Source organism: Drosophila biarmipes, chromosome 2L (genome assembly GCF_025231255.1).
Source record: "Drosophila biarmipes strain raj3 chromosome 2L, RU_DBia_V1.1, whole genome shotgun sequence".
Classification (NCBI taxonomy): Eukaryota; Metazoa; Arthropoda; class Insecta; order Diptera; family Drosophilidae; genus Drosophila; species Drosophila biarmipes.
In genome coordinates this window covers 10,325,451-10,343,845 of record NC_066612.1, presented here as the reverse complement: position 1 = coordinate 10,343,845, position 18,395 = coordinate 10,325,451, and the positions used below count along the sequence as shown (strand labels likewise).

The window sequence follows — 18,395 nt, the reverse complement described above, 5'->3', positions numbered from 1 at the left end:
CGACACGACATTATTGCTTCGCCCTGATATATTCCCCTGCCCGTGGCTGTGCACACATTCAATTTGATATCGCATACTCAACAAACATGGCGTGTTAGCAACGCTTAACAGCATCCAAAATTGACAGGCAACTTTAAATATATTGCATTTGCGGCCAGTTCGGCATGCTTGTCTGCCACGATTAGTGGCAAGCAGCCAGAGCCAGCCAACGAGGCAGCCTCTCCGATCCGGCTTCATCTCCAACCCCCATCCCCACTTCCAGCTGCAGCTCCTGCTCCTGCTGCTGCGCCTTTAAAGCCATCTTCATTTGGGTGAATGGGGCGAAGACGTCCGATGCGACGCGACGCGTACAATTATTAATTTGATACGATATAATTGACATGTTGCCGATGCCAAAAAGGAAGCACTAACATGCGGACAACAACAGCTGCAGCGGGGGCAGGGGCAGGAGCAGCAACAAGGTGAAACCTCGTAACGTGGCCAACAAGCTAAGCCGGAGCGACGCATATTAACGCCATGGCTTAGAGACAAGGACCGATCCGGCTTAGAGATGGCACTTAGAAATGCAGTAGGATTAACACAAAACAATAGATAACCCATACAATCTTCTTTAAAAATATATTTTGATTTATTTTAAAGATTTTTCTAAGATTTAATATATACAGTTTAGAGGAGTGAATATATAGGTTTTATTTCATTTATGTAGATTTTTTGTTGAAAATGTTTTGAAGAAATGAGTTTAGGTGTTGCCTACTTATTAGGATGAAGAAAAATGAGTACCACTTATAGGAAAAATCAAAATATGTTTTGATCCTAATTTTGAATAATTTTCTTAATACATAATAAAAGTCATACATTAATTTTCCTGCTCTTTAGCCACCAATTTAAACCCCATCTCGTTTAACTGATGTTCAAGTGGTTCCCTGATGCTCATCTCTAGCGCTTCATTTTCCAGCTCCTGCCTTCTTCACCGCCGACCCCTCGTTTTCTGGCAGGCAGGCGTGTAAATTGTTTTTACTTAATCGTTGCGGACACAAACGCACATGTTGTTTGGCCACAACCAAGGCGGAAAGGCAGCAGCAACGAGGCTTACTCGCCTCTTTTGCCGATCTCCTTTGATATCTGCTTGGCTCGGTGGCGCGCTTTTGGTAATTGCACTTCGTCTGCTGCTTCTGTGCTACCAGCTCTGCTGGCCACAGCCATGGTCAAGAAAAATGTGCTTAAGGCATCCATTAATCGAATAAAAATGGTATACATTTTAATATAATTCATAAAAATATATGTACAAAATCCATTTAAAAAAGAACTTTAAGAACCATTTAAAAAAAAAATTGTTTAAAATGTCCGTTTACATTTGTTGGATCACCCTTCTCTATCTTGGTATTTAACTCACCAATAGCATACTTATACAATTTTTAAAAAAATTTCTTGGAGTGTGCGCATTTACTTAAATGTACGCACTGTTGCTTCATTAGAAAAAGTTGCTTTTATAAAATCAAATTTTCTAAAAAACCAACTTTTGTGGGGTTAAAATATTTCAAATTTTACCTCCCCCAATTGCATATTTATATTTTAAATTTATTATTTTCATTTTTCATTTCAAAATAAATAAATATATTTTATAAAATGTATTTATTTACCTGTCCTATGTCCTGATTTGAAATTTTCTATTCACCCTGGGCCCACCTATTTTTTGTATCTTATTCATGTGCCCATGACTGTCACACCACGGGCCAGTTTGCTTGTGGAAAATTGTTATTTGTTGCTGGTAGCCCGTCCTGTTGGCGGCGACTGTTGTTGCTGGATCCGTTGGCCAACTTCAGTCGGTCAGACATGCAAATTTTTGGTGTGTCTAATGTTAGTTGTTTGTTAGTTTTTTATGCAAATTTTCTTGTTTCACTTGACAAATTGTCTGTTCGACTTAATGATGGAACGTAGGTTGGCGGCGGTTGGGGCCTGATCGGGGGCAAAATGATTATGTGCATAGTAGTTTGGCTTTATGATTGCGCTTGATTATATATGAGCCACGTTGGTACAGGTTTTTTGAGAAAGCTTTTTGAGTTGTTTATGATAATTGATGTGAAAGGTGGCAGCTTTTACCCGGAAGAGATCCTTTCAATGTCAAATCTAACAGGGTTCGGTTCCTCCGTATAGCATCTTATAGTAAAATATTAGTAAATAGCTTAAAATTATGTAAAAAAAGTAGGCAAAGGCAAAATAAACTTATAACAGATTAATGAAATGGTGATATATTATTTTATTTTCAATGTACTTAAGAATTTAAGAGTGTAATCCGCATAATGCCTTTATGAAACTGTGAGCAATATAATTTTAGCTCTGGGGTTTTAAACATATAGAGGGTTCGACGTTAACTCCCATTTATGTTATTACTGAAAACACCTTTCCAGTTTGTCTCGTGTTTGTATCCCATTTATCCACTCTGACACCTTGCACAACAGCCTCGCTCTTGGTCCCCAATTTCGCTGGCAGCACGGCCAATCAATTATAGTTATAACAGGCAGTGAAAAGGGAAAATCATTAAAATCTTATCTTTCAAGCAATAACGTGGCAGATGGACGGATGCCCCCCAAAACGAGTGAGACACAGTGCCCGCACCAACGTCTATTATTAGTGGCCATATCAAAAAATGATTAGCAGAGCCGCCAAAGTCGGAGTCAAAGCCATGGTGTTGGCCCGAATGATCGGCGGAGAAACATAACAAATTATGGAGACGGACGGGTTTGCCTGGCTGGATGCACTGCAGCGAAGAGACTGATTATGGGCTTTAAGGTGTAACCGGGGAGAGAAGACTACATAGCACTAATTTCATTTTAAACGAACAGAAACGCTGGCGTGCATATAATTTAAATAATTGCATAGGCGCTGTGAGTGGCCGGGCTATTGATGATGTTATCATGTTATGTTCGCATACGATCCACACTTATACTTAGTTGCTGTCTTACAATCTTATCTACAATTTCCGCTGGCAGCTGCGGCTGGTAGTCGACCCTCCTGGTGCCCCCTAATTATAATGTATCGCCTTAATGGGCCCTACTTTGCTGCCGGCACTCGCTCCCTCCCCCCATAAACATTGTCTTCATACTGGGGGTACTACTGATTACTGGGTACCACGGGGGGAGCGCCATTTTAATCCACTGATAAAACAATTTACTCCTCTCATCTGGTGCGTTCGCTCACTGGTTCCATTGCCTAAATTATGGTTACAAAATTTTATGAAGCCATTTATATCACTCACAAGATGTGCCGCCTATAGCATGTAGCATAATCGATGGGTTGCACCATGGGCTCTGCGCCTTTTACTCCGCTTTCTGAACCGCCCTTTCAGTACTTGTTTTCAATTTAGCCAGTCAAGCTAAAAAAAAAAAGAAATCGCCCATGAGGGTAAGCATTTAGTTATGCAATTACTCTTCACTTGCCCATACAGGGAAATTAAATAATGATGGGAATCAGTCGGTTTTGAGGAAAACATTTTCGGATGCCATAAAATTAAGTTATTTTTATGGAGCACTGAAACATATCTTTAAAATGTTTGATCATTAATATTTAAATGGTAGTTTAAAATTTATAAAAGCAGTGTCTCCCTTGCAATGCATAAAAATAAAATAGTTGGAGAAGCAATTAAATTATTTTCGTTTAAATGTGCAATTAATTTTAATCTATTACAAGCTCTGATTAGGCACAAAGTTCGTTAAAATATTTAAATTCAAATTTATAGCCATTTGTTATGTCTCGGCATCTAAATGAGATTTCCCTGTAAAACACCTTGACCACGCTATCGCGTTTTACATAAAGAGGCCTGAATTATGAATCAAATATCATGTCCCGGCCTTATAAAGACGTTTTCATGAATAATTTTTAAGCAGTGTTTCTCCTTTTTTCAACGACCCGACACTCCCGTATTATGGCAAGTGATTAGCCGCAAAGAAAAATTACTGAAGAAACCGAAAAAGGTGAAAAAATGTGGGGGAACCGAGAAGAAACGTGTGCAATTTTTATTTACCAACACTCGAGAGCGGCTAACACAAATTTAACACTGGCCGCCGCCAATGTAGCCATCATGCGGCATGCAATACGCTCGACTAACGAGCAAAAACAAAAAAGCAGCACCGGAATGGAGTGGAGTGGAGTGGAGTGGAGTCGAGTCGGAGTAACTGCAACATGGAAACTACCAAACTGCCTGCTCGTGGTAATCAATTTTAAAATTTATGACAAAATTTGCAGCTTTAAATTATGCCATTAAGCACGGCATGTAACTCATATCGTCAGGCTGCCTGCCTGTTAGCCCGACTGCCTGGTGGCGGCTTAAAACAAGAAAAAGCCGAAGGAGAAACATGTTAACTGCTTTCCTTCGCCGCACTGTGAGTGCACCAGAAGAAACGTCTTGGTGAAATATTAGTAACACTTTCGAATTGCCACCCAAGGCCCTAGGGATTCGAAATCTATTTAAAATTGCATTTAAGGTGTCTAAAAGTAGGCAATGATATATTGCAAACTTATAGGTGCAGCAAATTCCTATAAAAAAGACAACTATAGTTTTCATTGCATACTTTTAGGAAGCCAAGATGATGTTAATTGATTGCTTTATGAGTTTTAATATACCTTTGAAAGTATGGAGAAATAAAAGGAGACATTGCATCGGATTTGAGGATCCACAAAAAATCGTTGCATACTTTTATGCACGTTAGGTATTTTTTCATTTTTAACACATTAAATTGTTTGGACAACCCTGTCAATAGTTTATTTTTATTTATAACCTGTTTTCTTTACTCCTTAGTTTTTCTCCGGGTGTAGTGTGTATGGTGTGTGTGCCCATGCAATGGCGTTTGCATTATACGCTCGTATTTCGCCACATTCAACAACGAGCTACAGAATGACGGGTGGCCATAACTCATGCCCGATGCCCCATTCCGCTCCATTCCGGCCCAGTCACCCCAGGCCCCCCAGATCCCCGAATGGGGTCCACGTCCACCGTCTGAGACCTGGGCAGCAGTTGTTGCAATTACAACTGGACACCACATGCTACAGCTGCCTCCTGTGCCGTGGTGTGTGTGTGTTAAATATTGCAATTTATCACGCAAATGCGTTTTTCAATTTTAACATGCCGCCAGGCATCATAAAAACGTTACAAACCCACAATATGAGCCAAGAGCCACGAGTAGTAGAAAAGCGACATGGGGGTAAGTTGAGCCCACAGATGATGAGGTACCATATGCTGCACGGAAAGAAAAGATTGACATGATAAGATCTTTCGATTGCACATCACTGTAAGTTGTAACTACTAGGATTTGAAATAATATTCATACTTTCGGAGCAAAAGATCATAATCTAACGATTCTAATAGACCTCAAACTTTTTGTTTGATATTTGCAATTATATTCACAGACACTCCATCGATATCGATCAGAATTTTCGCTCTGTGTGTGAAAGCTGTGGAGCTAAGGAAATAAAGTGGCTAACACCCAAGCAAGCAGCGCCGCATATGGAGTCGGGTCCCACAAGGTTGATGATGAGCCAGGACCAGGACACGCCGCAGCTCACCTCATCGATTGAAACGGACGCAGCACGAAATATGAGCAAGAAGAATTCGATCCCATGGCGATGGTAATTGTGCAGGTGATAATCACCGGGAGAGCTGGGACATCTACGGGCCGAACTGTAAAATAAATGAAAGCCATAAAGTAACCGACATTTTTCCAAGGAGTCCCCACAATCTTAGTGATTAGGCCTGCCGTATGACAATTAATTAGAAGGTGGATAACCATTCGTCAGAATATTTTTTATTAGGAAGCTCCAAGCCGAACAGCGGGATATTTGGTCAAAGCCAGAACCTTCGAATTTTAATTTCGGGGTACAAAGACACCTAATTGGTATAAACTAATCCGAGGCACTCCAAAAACCGAACAAAGGACGTGCGGCAGCCAGGTTTCGGATGCACTCAACTCGATATTACCTTACCCACAGTCCAATTAGGCGGGCAGCCAGGCAGCCTCTGTCATCTCGATGTCAGTTCGTTTTGTCCACTCCTGGCATTTGGAAAATGTTAATAAAATGGTCCAGGACATGCCACTATGGCAACGACACAGCCTTGTCAGCGATTGCCAATTGGCAACGTTCGTTGGCAGGGCGGGATGTGAGAGCACTCTGAAATGCAGTTGGCCAGGAGGAACAGGGTAGAGATAGCCAAGTTACGACTGGAATCAGAGTCGGATCTAGTTTGTGCCGTGCGTGTTGGCCTTTTTAATCATTGGTTCAAAACGCCGCTGGCCCGAGACCGTCGTAATGGCGCTTGGTTTATTTGGCATATCAATTTGCATGACATTCGCTTATAACGCTTTCTTGGGTTTTTACCCCCTGTACCGCTCTTGTCAGAGATTAATTGCCCAGAGATAGCCATTGGGTGGCGAGTTATGAAGAGAAGTTTGTCATGAAGTTATTACAAATCGCAAACAGGTGACTGCCGCACTGCCAGAGAAAAGATACAAATGTTTTCCGCTCGTATTTTGCATGAATCATGCCAAAGCTGAATTCTTAATTTTCTGAGACCCCCAAATATCACCGAAATGGGTGTGTCATTTATAATTGAATTGCTTATGCTTATATTTGAATTTCAAAATCGCGTTGATGGCAGCATACATAAGCGAAGACTAATGAAGTTTATTATACATTTTTATTACGCTCCTAAAATATTGTATTTTAATGATTTCACTGCGTTGTTTCTTATCCTCAATAACCCGAAAGTGGGCGATGAGTTTTATAGTTTAATAATAAACACATGTTAGGGGATTAGGGTATACTGCTACGATAATCGTTTGATCATGAAAAAAGTATATAATACTCATATCTCTTCTACAATTGTTTTTAACAAATTATCTTTATATTTGGAAAATTTATCAAAGCTCTTGGATAATTTTAAAATATTAGTTTTTGTTTTTCATTAAGCCAAAACATCCCATGAGATACATATTTTTAAAAAATATTACGATGATTAAAAGTAATATAAAAATTGAATTTGCATAACCTACAATATATACAATTTTATTATACAAATTTCTTGATTTGTACGTGGGTTTTAAAGGGTATAAAAAAGATCACATAACCGAAAAAAGGTGTGCCGAGTCAACTAGTTTATTGACGTTTTTTTCATTTCATTGAACAAAATTTGAATATTAAATTAACACAATATTTAATGTCAGCGAAAAGCGCACGCATCATAAAGTTGACAAAAATATTTTTATGTAAAACTGTGTGGATTAACCTTTTTTCTTTTTTATATTTACTTTGGCTATTGCTACGCTTAGCTTGCGCATTTTGGTGATAATTTATGGAGGAATAAAACGCATTCCGGCGGCGGCCTTTTTGTCTAAATTGTTTTCGGACAAATTGAAATGTATTAATATGAAATGCCATGAATTATTTATAGAGGCTTATGCAACAGTCTATGCCCGCGAAAAAAGATGTGAATTTAACGTAAATTGTCATTTCAAGCAAGGAATTCATTTGGCTTTTTATTGTTCGCTTCGGGCTATCAATGTTATTATCGAACTTCAGCCTGTCAGAAGTCATTAATATCCATGAAAAATTATCACAAATTTATCGCTTTTATTTCTGTATAAGTTTCGTATTTCGCGGTATAATTTATGTTAATTGTTTGCCAAATGCAAAGTGACGACGTAGCTCACGAGATGTCAGCGCGAAACAATAGATGTATAATTTTATTTTACGCTTCTTTTGGCTGAGATATACCCTCACAATTCGAGAGGTTTCGCCTGCCACCTGGGTCAATGTAATTCCCCATTAAATCCGTATTTTATTGCTTTAGATTCAATCAAATGAGATGACAAAAGTGCCGACGATCCATTTGCCAAAGCTATGCAAATCAATGAGGAAGTTGAAAAGTCCTAATGCCATTATTTATGGCTCGCCACAATTATACATCGATTTATGATGTCAAGCATATGAGGCTGTGACAATTAAAGCTTTTATAAGCTGTGTGCCTTGTGTTTCTCCATAATACATTTGTCACCTTCTTTGCCTCTTTGCTTATGGATATGTAAATGTCATATCTTTGTTTGCCTGCTCATTATATGTTTTTAGTGTCTTCGGTCCTAATGAATCGAATTTGTAAATTTGTTTACGGCATTATTATTTGTCACTGATTGAGCATAGTATAAGGTCAGAGCAAAAGAGCCAGGTATTGTGAAAAGTTTGGGGCTGTCACAAGGTTTTTGGAATATTCTAGGTCTTGGCGATTTGTTTATCGTAAGCTTATCCAAGCTATTTAATACAAAATAGGATCTTAAGCAGGTGCAAACCTATTAGAAATATTATAATTTGATCTCGATACCTAACTAATAAATTTCAGTAAGCGTGTTGCCTTATCTACCTGTTTATATCTTGAAAATAGAATATCATTCTTCTGACTGAACAGCCACTTAAGCTGAATTGGCCAGCTATCGATGTAAAGTTGTTTGCCAACCCGAGTGCACTGCGACTCCAAACTCCACCCCCAGATGGTTTTATGCTAATTAAACAGATGCCTGCGATAAGACAAACCGACAACAGTTTAAACTTTACCTGTCCCTGTGGCAAATTAATTCATTTTCCTACAAGATTGCTGCCTGAGAATTTCCCTCGGCCCGAGCTTATCTTGCGCTGACCATCGTCATATTTAAGTTAATTGCTTTGCATACATTTTTAATGCGGTCAAATTAATTAGCCGGGGCCTCAATCAGCAGACATTTGTTCCTATTATTGTCGGCTATGGCTGCTCTTAGTTGTGGCCGTGTGTCAACGGCGTTATTTATGCACGAATGCAAGAGTTGTGGCTTATAAATGTAGCTGTCGGTTGTCATAATTTATAGAATAACTGTCAGAGCCGCAACACCTCTGCGCACGATTTTGCTTTCTGGGCTGCGGCTGCTCCCGCGGAGGCCTCTAAGACCTATCGCTCGCAATGCTGCCATAATCATAGCGTCAACGTTCTGTGATTTATGTGCACAGCTCTCCCATTTCGGTTTTGGTCTTTGTTTTTTGTTTTTAAAATATTTTTTTATATTTTTGTTTTCATCTTTTCGGCTCATGGGAGTCCGGTGGAGTCGCACGGCAAGCTGGTCGCCTGGACACAGCAGTTAGCAATGTGGGTAGTAGGTAGGTCGCCGGATTGGTAGGCTTGGGGGTTTCGCGACAGTTGATTATGATTAAGTGCTAAGCCCCGAGCAAGAGCTGAATAATTTCCGAGATCTGTGCTATACATTTCTAAGACTCTCAGCAGTGCACTTAGGAAAAGTATGCACTTGTAAAACATTAGGTTATAGTCAATTTTAAATGTGAACTTTTTAAGAAACATGCATTTTATTTGAACATAAATTAGTCTTAATATTCTACATAATTTTTTTTTCTAAATTTTATTACGATATATAAAAAAACATATTTTTTTTAACTAGTAAATAACTAGAGTTAATCAAAATAATGTTTCCAATATTTTTCTACGTGCAATTATCTACCCAAAAAGGTTGTAGGGAATTTTCAAATGTATACTAATAATATCTTAAATAAGCTTGTTTGGATAAATAAATCTTATTATATTTGTTTAAATATTATAAATAAATTTCAATAATTAATTCAACCCAATTTATAAATTCAGATTTATATTCCTTATTTTACCTTTTTTAAATCCGAAGCGGAAGTTGTACTGATTAAGTTATTTATCAATCATTCCAAAGTTATTTTTGAACATTGTTTAGCTACATAAGTACATTTATTGCTTATCTTGAGAGCAAAATGTAAAAAAATCGCAGAGCCAAGTTAAAGGCATGCATAAATCAATCAATCGCAGCATTTGACAGACAGTCTCGAGTGCTGAGGCAGCCGAGGGTACGAATGACAGACGGTTACGTTGTGTGGACTTTGTGTGCAAAGCAGGTAAGAAAATAGCGAACATGGTAATAAATATGATACCCTTGATAACTAAACAGAGTAATTAAAATTGCATACAAAAGATTAAATTATAGTCGAGTCTTTTAAATAAAGATACACACTTCGTATAGACATTTTGCATAATAAACCACGTTAAAAAATACTTTTATTGAAGTTTTCTAAATTACCTGTAAAATAAATTGGAAGACATTGAAAAAATTCTTAGTATATTATAATAATAGATTATTATTCATCATCATGCTTACAATACCTTTTCAACTACCCTTTCCTTACCTTGATTTCCTGTCGCTCTTTCTATTGCCTTCTCTACCTCTCAACAGCAGCGTTTAGCTGTCAAACTGATTTATGCACGAGTTTGACATATATTAATGGACGGTGGTGTAAAACAAATGCGCATTAAATTATTAAAATGTGAAGTTTATTTTATTCGCAATTTTTTTGTCAGCTTTAAATATGCAAATACTTGAACACAATCGCTAATTTGGAGAGCCTTCCTAATAGTTGCTAATGAGGACTTGTTCGAGAGAAATCTACTTAATAAATTGTTATTCAAATGTATATTATCACTAATAATAAAGTATGATCCTTTAAGGGGGTACAAAATTAATTGCCTTTCCTTTATATAAAATCATTTTCTTTAAAGTGACCTATTATGACAATTACGTAAACTATATTCATCATTACTTGCCATATAAATAATTCGTGCATTTTAAAATATTTGTTAAACAAAAATTCTCTTGCAAATGAACATAAATCTGTCAGCACGCAATGCCATAAAAAATTGTGTCACAATTAATTATCTGTTTTTTATTATTGTTTTGGTTTGTTCGTGGGTTTTGTGTGTATCGTAATTACATTACTGGCATCGATTAATGAAAATTGTTTAATAATTTTGTGTTATTTTATATACCACGTTTTTATTGGCAGTTGATTTCGTTTAAAACTTATGGCGTTCATAAATAACACGGATTTGCTTAATTTGAAAATTAAAATTAATGCGATAAATGTGGCAAAAGCTTGTTCGCAGTACATTTGAAGTTGTAAATTGAGAGCAGATCCTGTTTTAATTACAGCGATTAAAATTACAAATTAAAGTAACTAATTGAAAGCAGAGTAATTCTATAAAAAATAAAAATAAAACATAAGATGGAATGCAGATATCCACGTTTTGTTTTTAATTAAAACTTTAGAGCTGCTATGATTCACGATCCTAATGGATGTGCACCTCAATTTATTCGCTCATTGGGTAATCCACAAAAAGGGGAAATAGAATTTTCGAGCCATTTCGTGTTTCTAGACGACAGATCCGAAATGAGCCAAGACGCTGCCACAGCCATTAGCCGCCCACAAATGTAGTGCGGATGAACACGCACGATTAATAAATTAAATTGAAAGACACACAAAGTGTGAGAAGGCGAGAAATACGAATTTTCCAAATGAAATTGTTAAACTCTGACGACTGGCTGCATTATTCTAAGCATGTGCCTTGAAATATGTCGCGACATGATAATAAAAATATTTGCTTTTCTGCCTCTGCTCTCCCTGCTAGATTTATATTTTCTCGGAGCGATGGTGCGCCCGAGTTAGTTTTATTTTTGTTTATTAGCCGCCTGCTAATAAAAATTAATTTGAAAATACTTTTTAAAATGCCTTCGACCTGGCTGGCTGGCGGGCAGAGCTTGGGATTTTTATTTATTTGTTTTTCTAATTTGTATTTTTCGTTTCACATTCATTTTTCTACGTTCTGAGTACGTTGTAGTTCGTGCGATTTATTTATGAGCTTTACGATTGTGTTGTGTGTTATTGTTTCTTGGTCTATAAGACTTCTTATTTTGGTTCAGTATCCCAACGATGTGTTTTCTCGGTGAAACAGAATGTGTTTATTCTGCTTGATTTATGGTTCCTTGTGAGTTATTCTTTTTCTAATGCCCCTGTATTTGTCATGTTAAATTTCGCAAAGGTAATCTCTTGCTCTGAGATATTCTATAATTTTAAATCCGTTGCTCAGTGTTTGCAGATTGAAAATCCATTAGAACAAGTTTGAATTTCCACAGTATTTTTCAGGTCTTTAGAAGTACAAGCCTCCAAAGTTTCGGAAGATGTTGCGAAAGCATGGCAATTTATTAGCTAGGACTGCATTTGATTTATGCCAACATAATTTTTCTATATGTACTGATAGTTGTTGTTCCAATAGGAATTTATTTTCGTCACTAGCCGTAAACAATTTAGGAGAATCGGTTTGAGGGTCATTAACTAAAATCCATCCACTTATTTAAAACACAAACAGCTGCGCCAACAATTTGTCAAGCGCGCACAAATGAATGTTTTATAAAACTATTTATAAGGAATCTCTAAGCAACAACCATAAAATAAACGAAGATGAAACTTTCATAATTCTTAAAAGTAAACAAATTGTGACAAGATTATGAATTTGGCGGCTTAGCCTTCTCGCATAATGCAGATACTCGAGTGACTTTTCTTGAAGGCGAAATATTTGTCTGCGATAAATCTCCATCGCTTCCCCTTCATTTTTTTCGACAGCCACACGACCCAAGGCAAAGATCAAAGCGAAAAGGCAAACACATTTTTTATTGTCGTGCCTTATTAATAAAGCTGAAAATGCTGAAGTTTTTAATATTCTTTTATGATTTGTGGCCGGTGACAAAATCCATTAGGTCTGACATTTGGTGCGAACAGATTAAATTTTAAATATATGTTCTTTCGGGGTCTCGACACACATGAAATATGGCCAAAAGGAATTCCAGTGGGACAGGTTAAACACTCTAGTTGACTATTTGTATTTCTTTTGATCGGAAAATTAATTAGTTTCAGTGTTTTGCCGGAGTGTTGCAATCAATTAATTAGAGCAAATCAATTGCTTTGACCGTGTGTGCTAATCAAATGCATTTTTAATTTGTAATCGATTAAATTACCTGGCTGCGAAGTTGCGACTGCAGCTCTCAATGAATTTATTCTTTTATTTGCTAACCTTATTATGTGTCATTGGGAGTGCGAAATATCTTTAAGTTAGACAACTCTATAGCAAACGATAGGTAAAGCAATTTAAAACATTTTATTTGCAATCGATTTAATTCAAATGTGTTCGCTTTACATATACAACAGTTAGGGCTTTTGGAATTCGTTTTTTTGTATCTTTCAGATCGCTGACTTATTCTCAGAGTTCTCCTCCGGTATATCCACCGAGTTCTGCTGCTGTATCTTGTGCTTCCGCCGATCGCGGCAACTGCCACAGATTCGCATGCAGAAGAAGTAGATGAGCTCCAGGAAGCTGAGACAGGAGATGCCCATGAACAAGCCGCAGATGCCACCGCAGTTGGAAATCAACGTAGATACTCCGAACAGAATCGTACGTTTGATGGCCGTGAATTGATGCTCCTTGAAGTAGACAGAGAGGCGGGATCCAATGGCACTGAAAGGTCGCAATGTCAAGTAGGGTATTCGAACTTCAACCTCGTAAATAGGATTTTTATAGTTTTCCGATTGAAATTTAAATAATATAATAATACTCGTATATTAGACTCACGCATAAAATCAGTCATGGTTAATTAGTATAAAAAATAAATAAACAAAATTAAATATAAAATATAAATATATAAATATAATTTTTAAAGTTGAATTTATTTTAAATGATTTAAATTATTAAAAACAAACGATTTAAACACTATTTCAAACACAAGATAATTATGCTAGAATTTATGGACTCACTCTGTATGCTCGTACTCTTCGCGGAAGGCTCGAATGGTTTTGGCCACGTCGTACTTGGCCCTGGAGATCTCAAAGTTGTACTCCAGCGACGTGCAGGCCGGCAGGCAGTTGCAGGAGATGTCGACACTGTCATCCACACTCTTGGCCATCGTCTGATTCTGCAGCAGAGCATACAGCTCGTCCTGGGCAGATGTGTAGCAGTTAATGTCACTCAGTCCGCAGACGGGAGTGCCCACGGGTTCTACACCAAAATCAATTTAAATCAGGGCTCAAATCAAGGTCTCCTACAAGATCACTCACTGGGCATCCAGAACTTGGCACAGCCGCACTTGGAAATCGTGAAGTTGGCCAGGCACTCGGTTTGGCAATTGCTCTGAGAATAGGATCGGAAGAACCGCAGCGAGCGCTCATCATCGAACAGGCATTGGCGTCTAAATAAAGATATTTTCATGGCCAAGTGTCACCCAGTTAAACACCTCACACAACTCACTTGTCCGGGGTAATTTCGTGCAAATTGTCGGTGGACACGACATAAGCGGGCAGCACACTGACCAGGACCTCGTCGCCATGGGGCACCAGGATATAATTGCCCGACGTCAGCGGCACACTCTCCGGGGAGTTGAGAAAGACCTGTCAAAGTACACATTACACACCGGGCACGGATCCACACCCAGTTTTATTGCACACACTCACACACCTTGTAGCCCTGTTTGAAACTGCGACAATCGTAGTCGAAGTTGTGCTGCAGACCCTGCAGAAAGGCGAAGAACCCATTCTTCGCCGATGAGAACACCGTCCTTTGGGGATACGCGTTCTGGCCTTGGTCCACGAACCCACTGCCCAGTGACCAGTTGCCCGTGATATTGTTCCAGGGCGGCAGGGCCACATCGAAGTAATTGTTGAAGTTCACCACATCCGGGTCCACGTAGCTGATGAACTTCTCGTCGCGATAGATGTCCTTGGGTCGCAGCCCGTTGAACTGGTAGCAGATGCCCTCGTCGGTGGCCACAAAGTCGAAGATCTTGTCGCAGAAGTAGAAGCGCCCATTCCACTTGCAAAACGGTCCCGTCTCGTTCTTCGAGATACTCAGGTCTATGAGGGTTTGGGTTACGTCCACGTAGGGCGGGTGCAGCTGGGAGAGCAGAGGTGTGAATCGCTGAACCACATTAGGATCGCAGATGTGCATGGCAGCCGCCATTCGAGCCAGGCTGGGGGTTTACAAATGGATAAGACAATATTTAACAACGTAAAATCAATGAATCTCCAGAAAATGGTTAATGGAATTTTATATCTGTATCTGGAAGTGAAGTATCTTAAAATGTCCCCATACTCAACTCTTCATCCTCCAAGTCGCTGACATTGCCGTTCTTGTACTCATCCCAAAGTTGTCGCGATATATTAGTATAGTCAAAGGTATTGCGTTCCATTTTGATCTCCGGGCAAATGGTAATCGTGGGAAATGGTATCTTATGCACCGGCACGAGGGTCTCATCGAAACCCAGAATGACCGGCGAGTCCTGCCACTTCAGATAGGTGTCCCAGATAAGGGAAACGGCGAAGTACACCGAAATGCAAGTGAAGAACAGCCAATAAAGTCTGCAAGACATAGGTATACGTAGGCTTAAGGATTTCTATACCCGACAGAACCCACTTTTCATAGATGGGCCTGTGCACCTCGAAGATATAGCGGATGCCGTGAATGGTCGTACTCTTCGCGTACTCCAGAAGTAGTCCCTTGCAGGCGGACAGGGTGTTGCCATATCGGATGCGAGACTTGATGATCACGTCACTGGGCACATCACTCAACGCCGCCGAGGCGATGCTGGCCCGGGTATCGAAGCCCGGCAGGGTTAGTAGCTCCGGGCCGGGCAGAATGCTGATGCCCGACTTCTTCTCCTCCTCGTCCTCCCTGAGCTCTGACATGGTCCTTGGAAACGGATGCGTGGAATTCGACTAAGCTGCGCCAGCCATGCGGAGTGTCCTTTTATAGCGGAGCCACTCCGAAAACACCTCAAAAGTGGGTGCGTTCCCCGGTGCCGGTGGGTCCTTGCTCGGGGACTTCCATTCGCACGCACCAGCGGCGCATTCATGTACTTAAGCTTAATTACAGGCCCACAGCGATGTCCCTTTTTCTTGGCACCGCATTTGTTAAAATGCCATCTGCTAATGCTTCATTTGCATTATGCAGTGGTGTGTTTTGCTACTTTTAACAGTATTTTATTATTTGAAATTTGTGCACTATGGAGAACATATTATGGTTTTCTGAACACTCTTAATGTATAACCTTTGAACATTTAACTTAACTCAGCTCAAATACAAAAACTGCTATTAATGTGATCTATCTTCATTACACTGCCTTTATGAAGTATGGAATTTTGTGCCTAAAAAAAGCAATAGGTTATTTATAATATCATATTTCCAGATAATAACATTTTTAAATTGGTTTTAAATAATTTATTATTGCTGTGTTCTGTAACTTCTATTTAAGCTTTTTAATGTAAAGTTTGTTTTTAAGCCCCTATATATTTTTTAGATACAGTTGCTCTTTTTTGAAACAAATCTAAGCCCCAATAAATGAAGTCAGATATTTTCCAATGTTTAGTTTTTAAAATCCTTATTTTTATGTAAATGTTTCATTAAAATTTATACATTTTTTGTGCTTTTTTCTCTTTAAACTCGGCATAATTCCTTATTCAGTCAATCTGGCTTATCCCCCTGGGAATAAGAAGGAATCTTTGCATTTGTACAGCTGGACCACTTATCAAATCATCTCCACCGCCAGTTGCCGATTTTGGAAGTATCTGCGAGTACTTTGATTTTATGCTAAAGAGATTGTCACCCATGGTCGCTATGCCGGCGACATTACTCTTTTTCCCGAATGCCCGACATCGTTTAAACATGTTCCTGGAATTCAGTGGGATACTCTCCTTTTTATGGCACTGGCACTGGCACTGGCATCGGCATCGTCTGGCGGCATTCGTGCGTGGTTTGATTTTGTCTGCGTGGCGATGCACCACTCCGCCGGCTGGCCACTCCTGAATCTGGCTCAGTTGCTGGCACTTATTTGGGGACATTGTCATCGATATAAAACGGAAAGCGGGCCTTTGGCCATGTCCAATGGTCAAGAGGCATCCGTTGCGCATTTTTCGCATACTCAGCCAGCTCTGTGTGGGTTTCGGCTTTGGGTTTCTGCAGTTTTTGCCTTATTTTCCGACTCTTTTTGTCGCATTATCAGAGTGTGTGCATCAGCATTTGGTTTCGCGTGAAATTCACTCACGACTTGTAATTATTTAATTTTATTGTTTGTTTTGTGGGCAGCCGACAGGGAACAACGCCTTGTGCAGAGTGCCTACTGTTTAACAAGATTTCAGTATCAGATCAATTGGCTCTAAAGGCCTTTTAAAACTACACTAAATTATTATGTAGATAAGTATTCGAATGCCCGGCCAGCGACGCCTACAGTGGGCGTCGTACGTAGGAGCGCTTTTTATTTGCGTGCAAATCGCATTCGCATTGGGGCGTCAAACTTTGCTTTTGTGCTGCTCGAATACGGTTATTAGTCATTAGGCTTATAGAGATAATTATTACTGGTAAGCGGTGGGCTTAACATGCCCTTAACTGAATTGATAAATGGACTTAATGAGCGGTACTTACTGAATCACGTACCTAATTTCAAATGTTTTAAGCTTAAACAATGAAGTGACTTCGCAGTTCGTAGCCTAAAATCAATACGCTATCTCGTATGCAATATGAAAAAATAATTCTCTTTTATTATATTTATTTCCTTTTAAAATCCACAAACTCAGAGACCGTCCAAGAGCTCTCGAGTAATTCAGTTTAAATTATTCATATTTTAATGTGCTCCCACATAAAGGCCATGCTCACAGAATATCCAACCAAAATCGACACAAAAACTGAATGGCCTGTCTGCATTTTTGAATATTTTTTGCTCTTGCCTTGAGTGTGTGCATTTGATGGAACTGTAATTAAATTGGCGAGTGCTCGGAAACGTCACGACAGTCTACATATTTTAGCAATTCTATTTGAATAATTGACGCATGGCTTGTGGGTGGGCTGGAAATTGTCGGCATTACCCTTTGAGGGTTCAATGTGAAGCTGTTGAAGAGCTGTAAATTTGCCAGCTACTTTTTTCCGGTAGAGATACATTTATTAAAAATTTACAATGGGCAGGGCAATGCAAAAAATAATAAACGGGAATAGATTAAGTGCTGCAAACAAAGCTCTGAAAATTCCAGTAGGAAATTTCCATCGAAATTTGGCAATAGAATTTTATTTGGCATGGCCTTATTTTCTTTTGTCATTTAGGCATGGGTGTTTGGTGACCTGTTTCATTAGAAGGGGTTTTTTTGAGGGTACTCTTAGATAAATGCTATCGTTTTGAAAAAATTTAACTGCAGAATTGTAGCCTCTTCATTGTACTTTTACCTATTATATAAAGACTTTTGTATTGCATCAATCACAATCTATAAGTTGCAGGATGTACACATCCTAATGCCTTGACTTTTTCGATTCCACTTTTGTCAGTTGAATGTGGAAGGCCAGGAATTATATATGGCATCATAGCACACGTTATGATCTCATCAATTCGGGCTGCCTGCCATCGAGGGCATAACTACGAACATTCATAACCTCCCGGTTTCGCCTCACAGCCCCCCTCACATCCAGAGAAATACGACTGTTATTCCCCTGTG

The 18,395-nt window shown here is 39.0% G+C and overlaps 1 protein-coding gene across 1 annotated transcript; it reads right to left on the bottom strand.

The window, feature by feature from the left end:
- Window positions 1-13,006: 13,006 nt before the first annotated feature.
- Window positions 13,007-15,622, bottom strand: LOC108032402 (pickpocket protein 28). The gene is made up of 7 exons (XM_017106223.3): window positions 15,335-15,622; window positions 15,019-15,279; window positions 14,381-14,891; window positions 14,174-14,313; window positions 13,984-14,114; window positions 13,684-13,924; window positions 13,007-13,387 (listed from the first exon to the last, which is right to left on the bottom strand). The coding sequence occupies exons 1-7, from the start codon at window positions 15,604-15,606 to the stop codon at window positions 13,114-13,116; spliced, it is 1,830 nt and encodes a 609-aa protein (XP_016961712.1). The 5' UTR covers window positions 15,607-15,622; the 3' UTR covers window positions 13,007-13,113.
- Window positions 15,623-18,395: the final 2,773 nt, after the last annotated feature.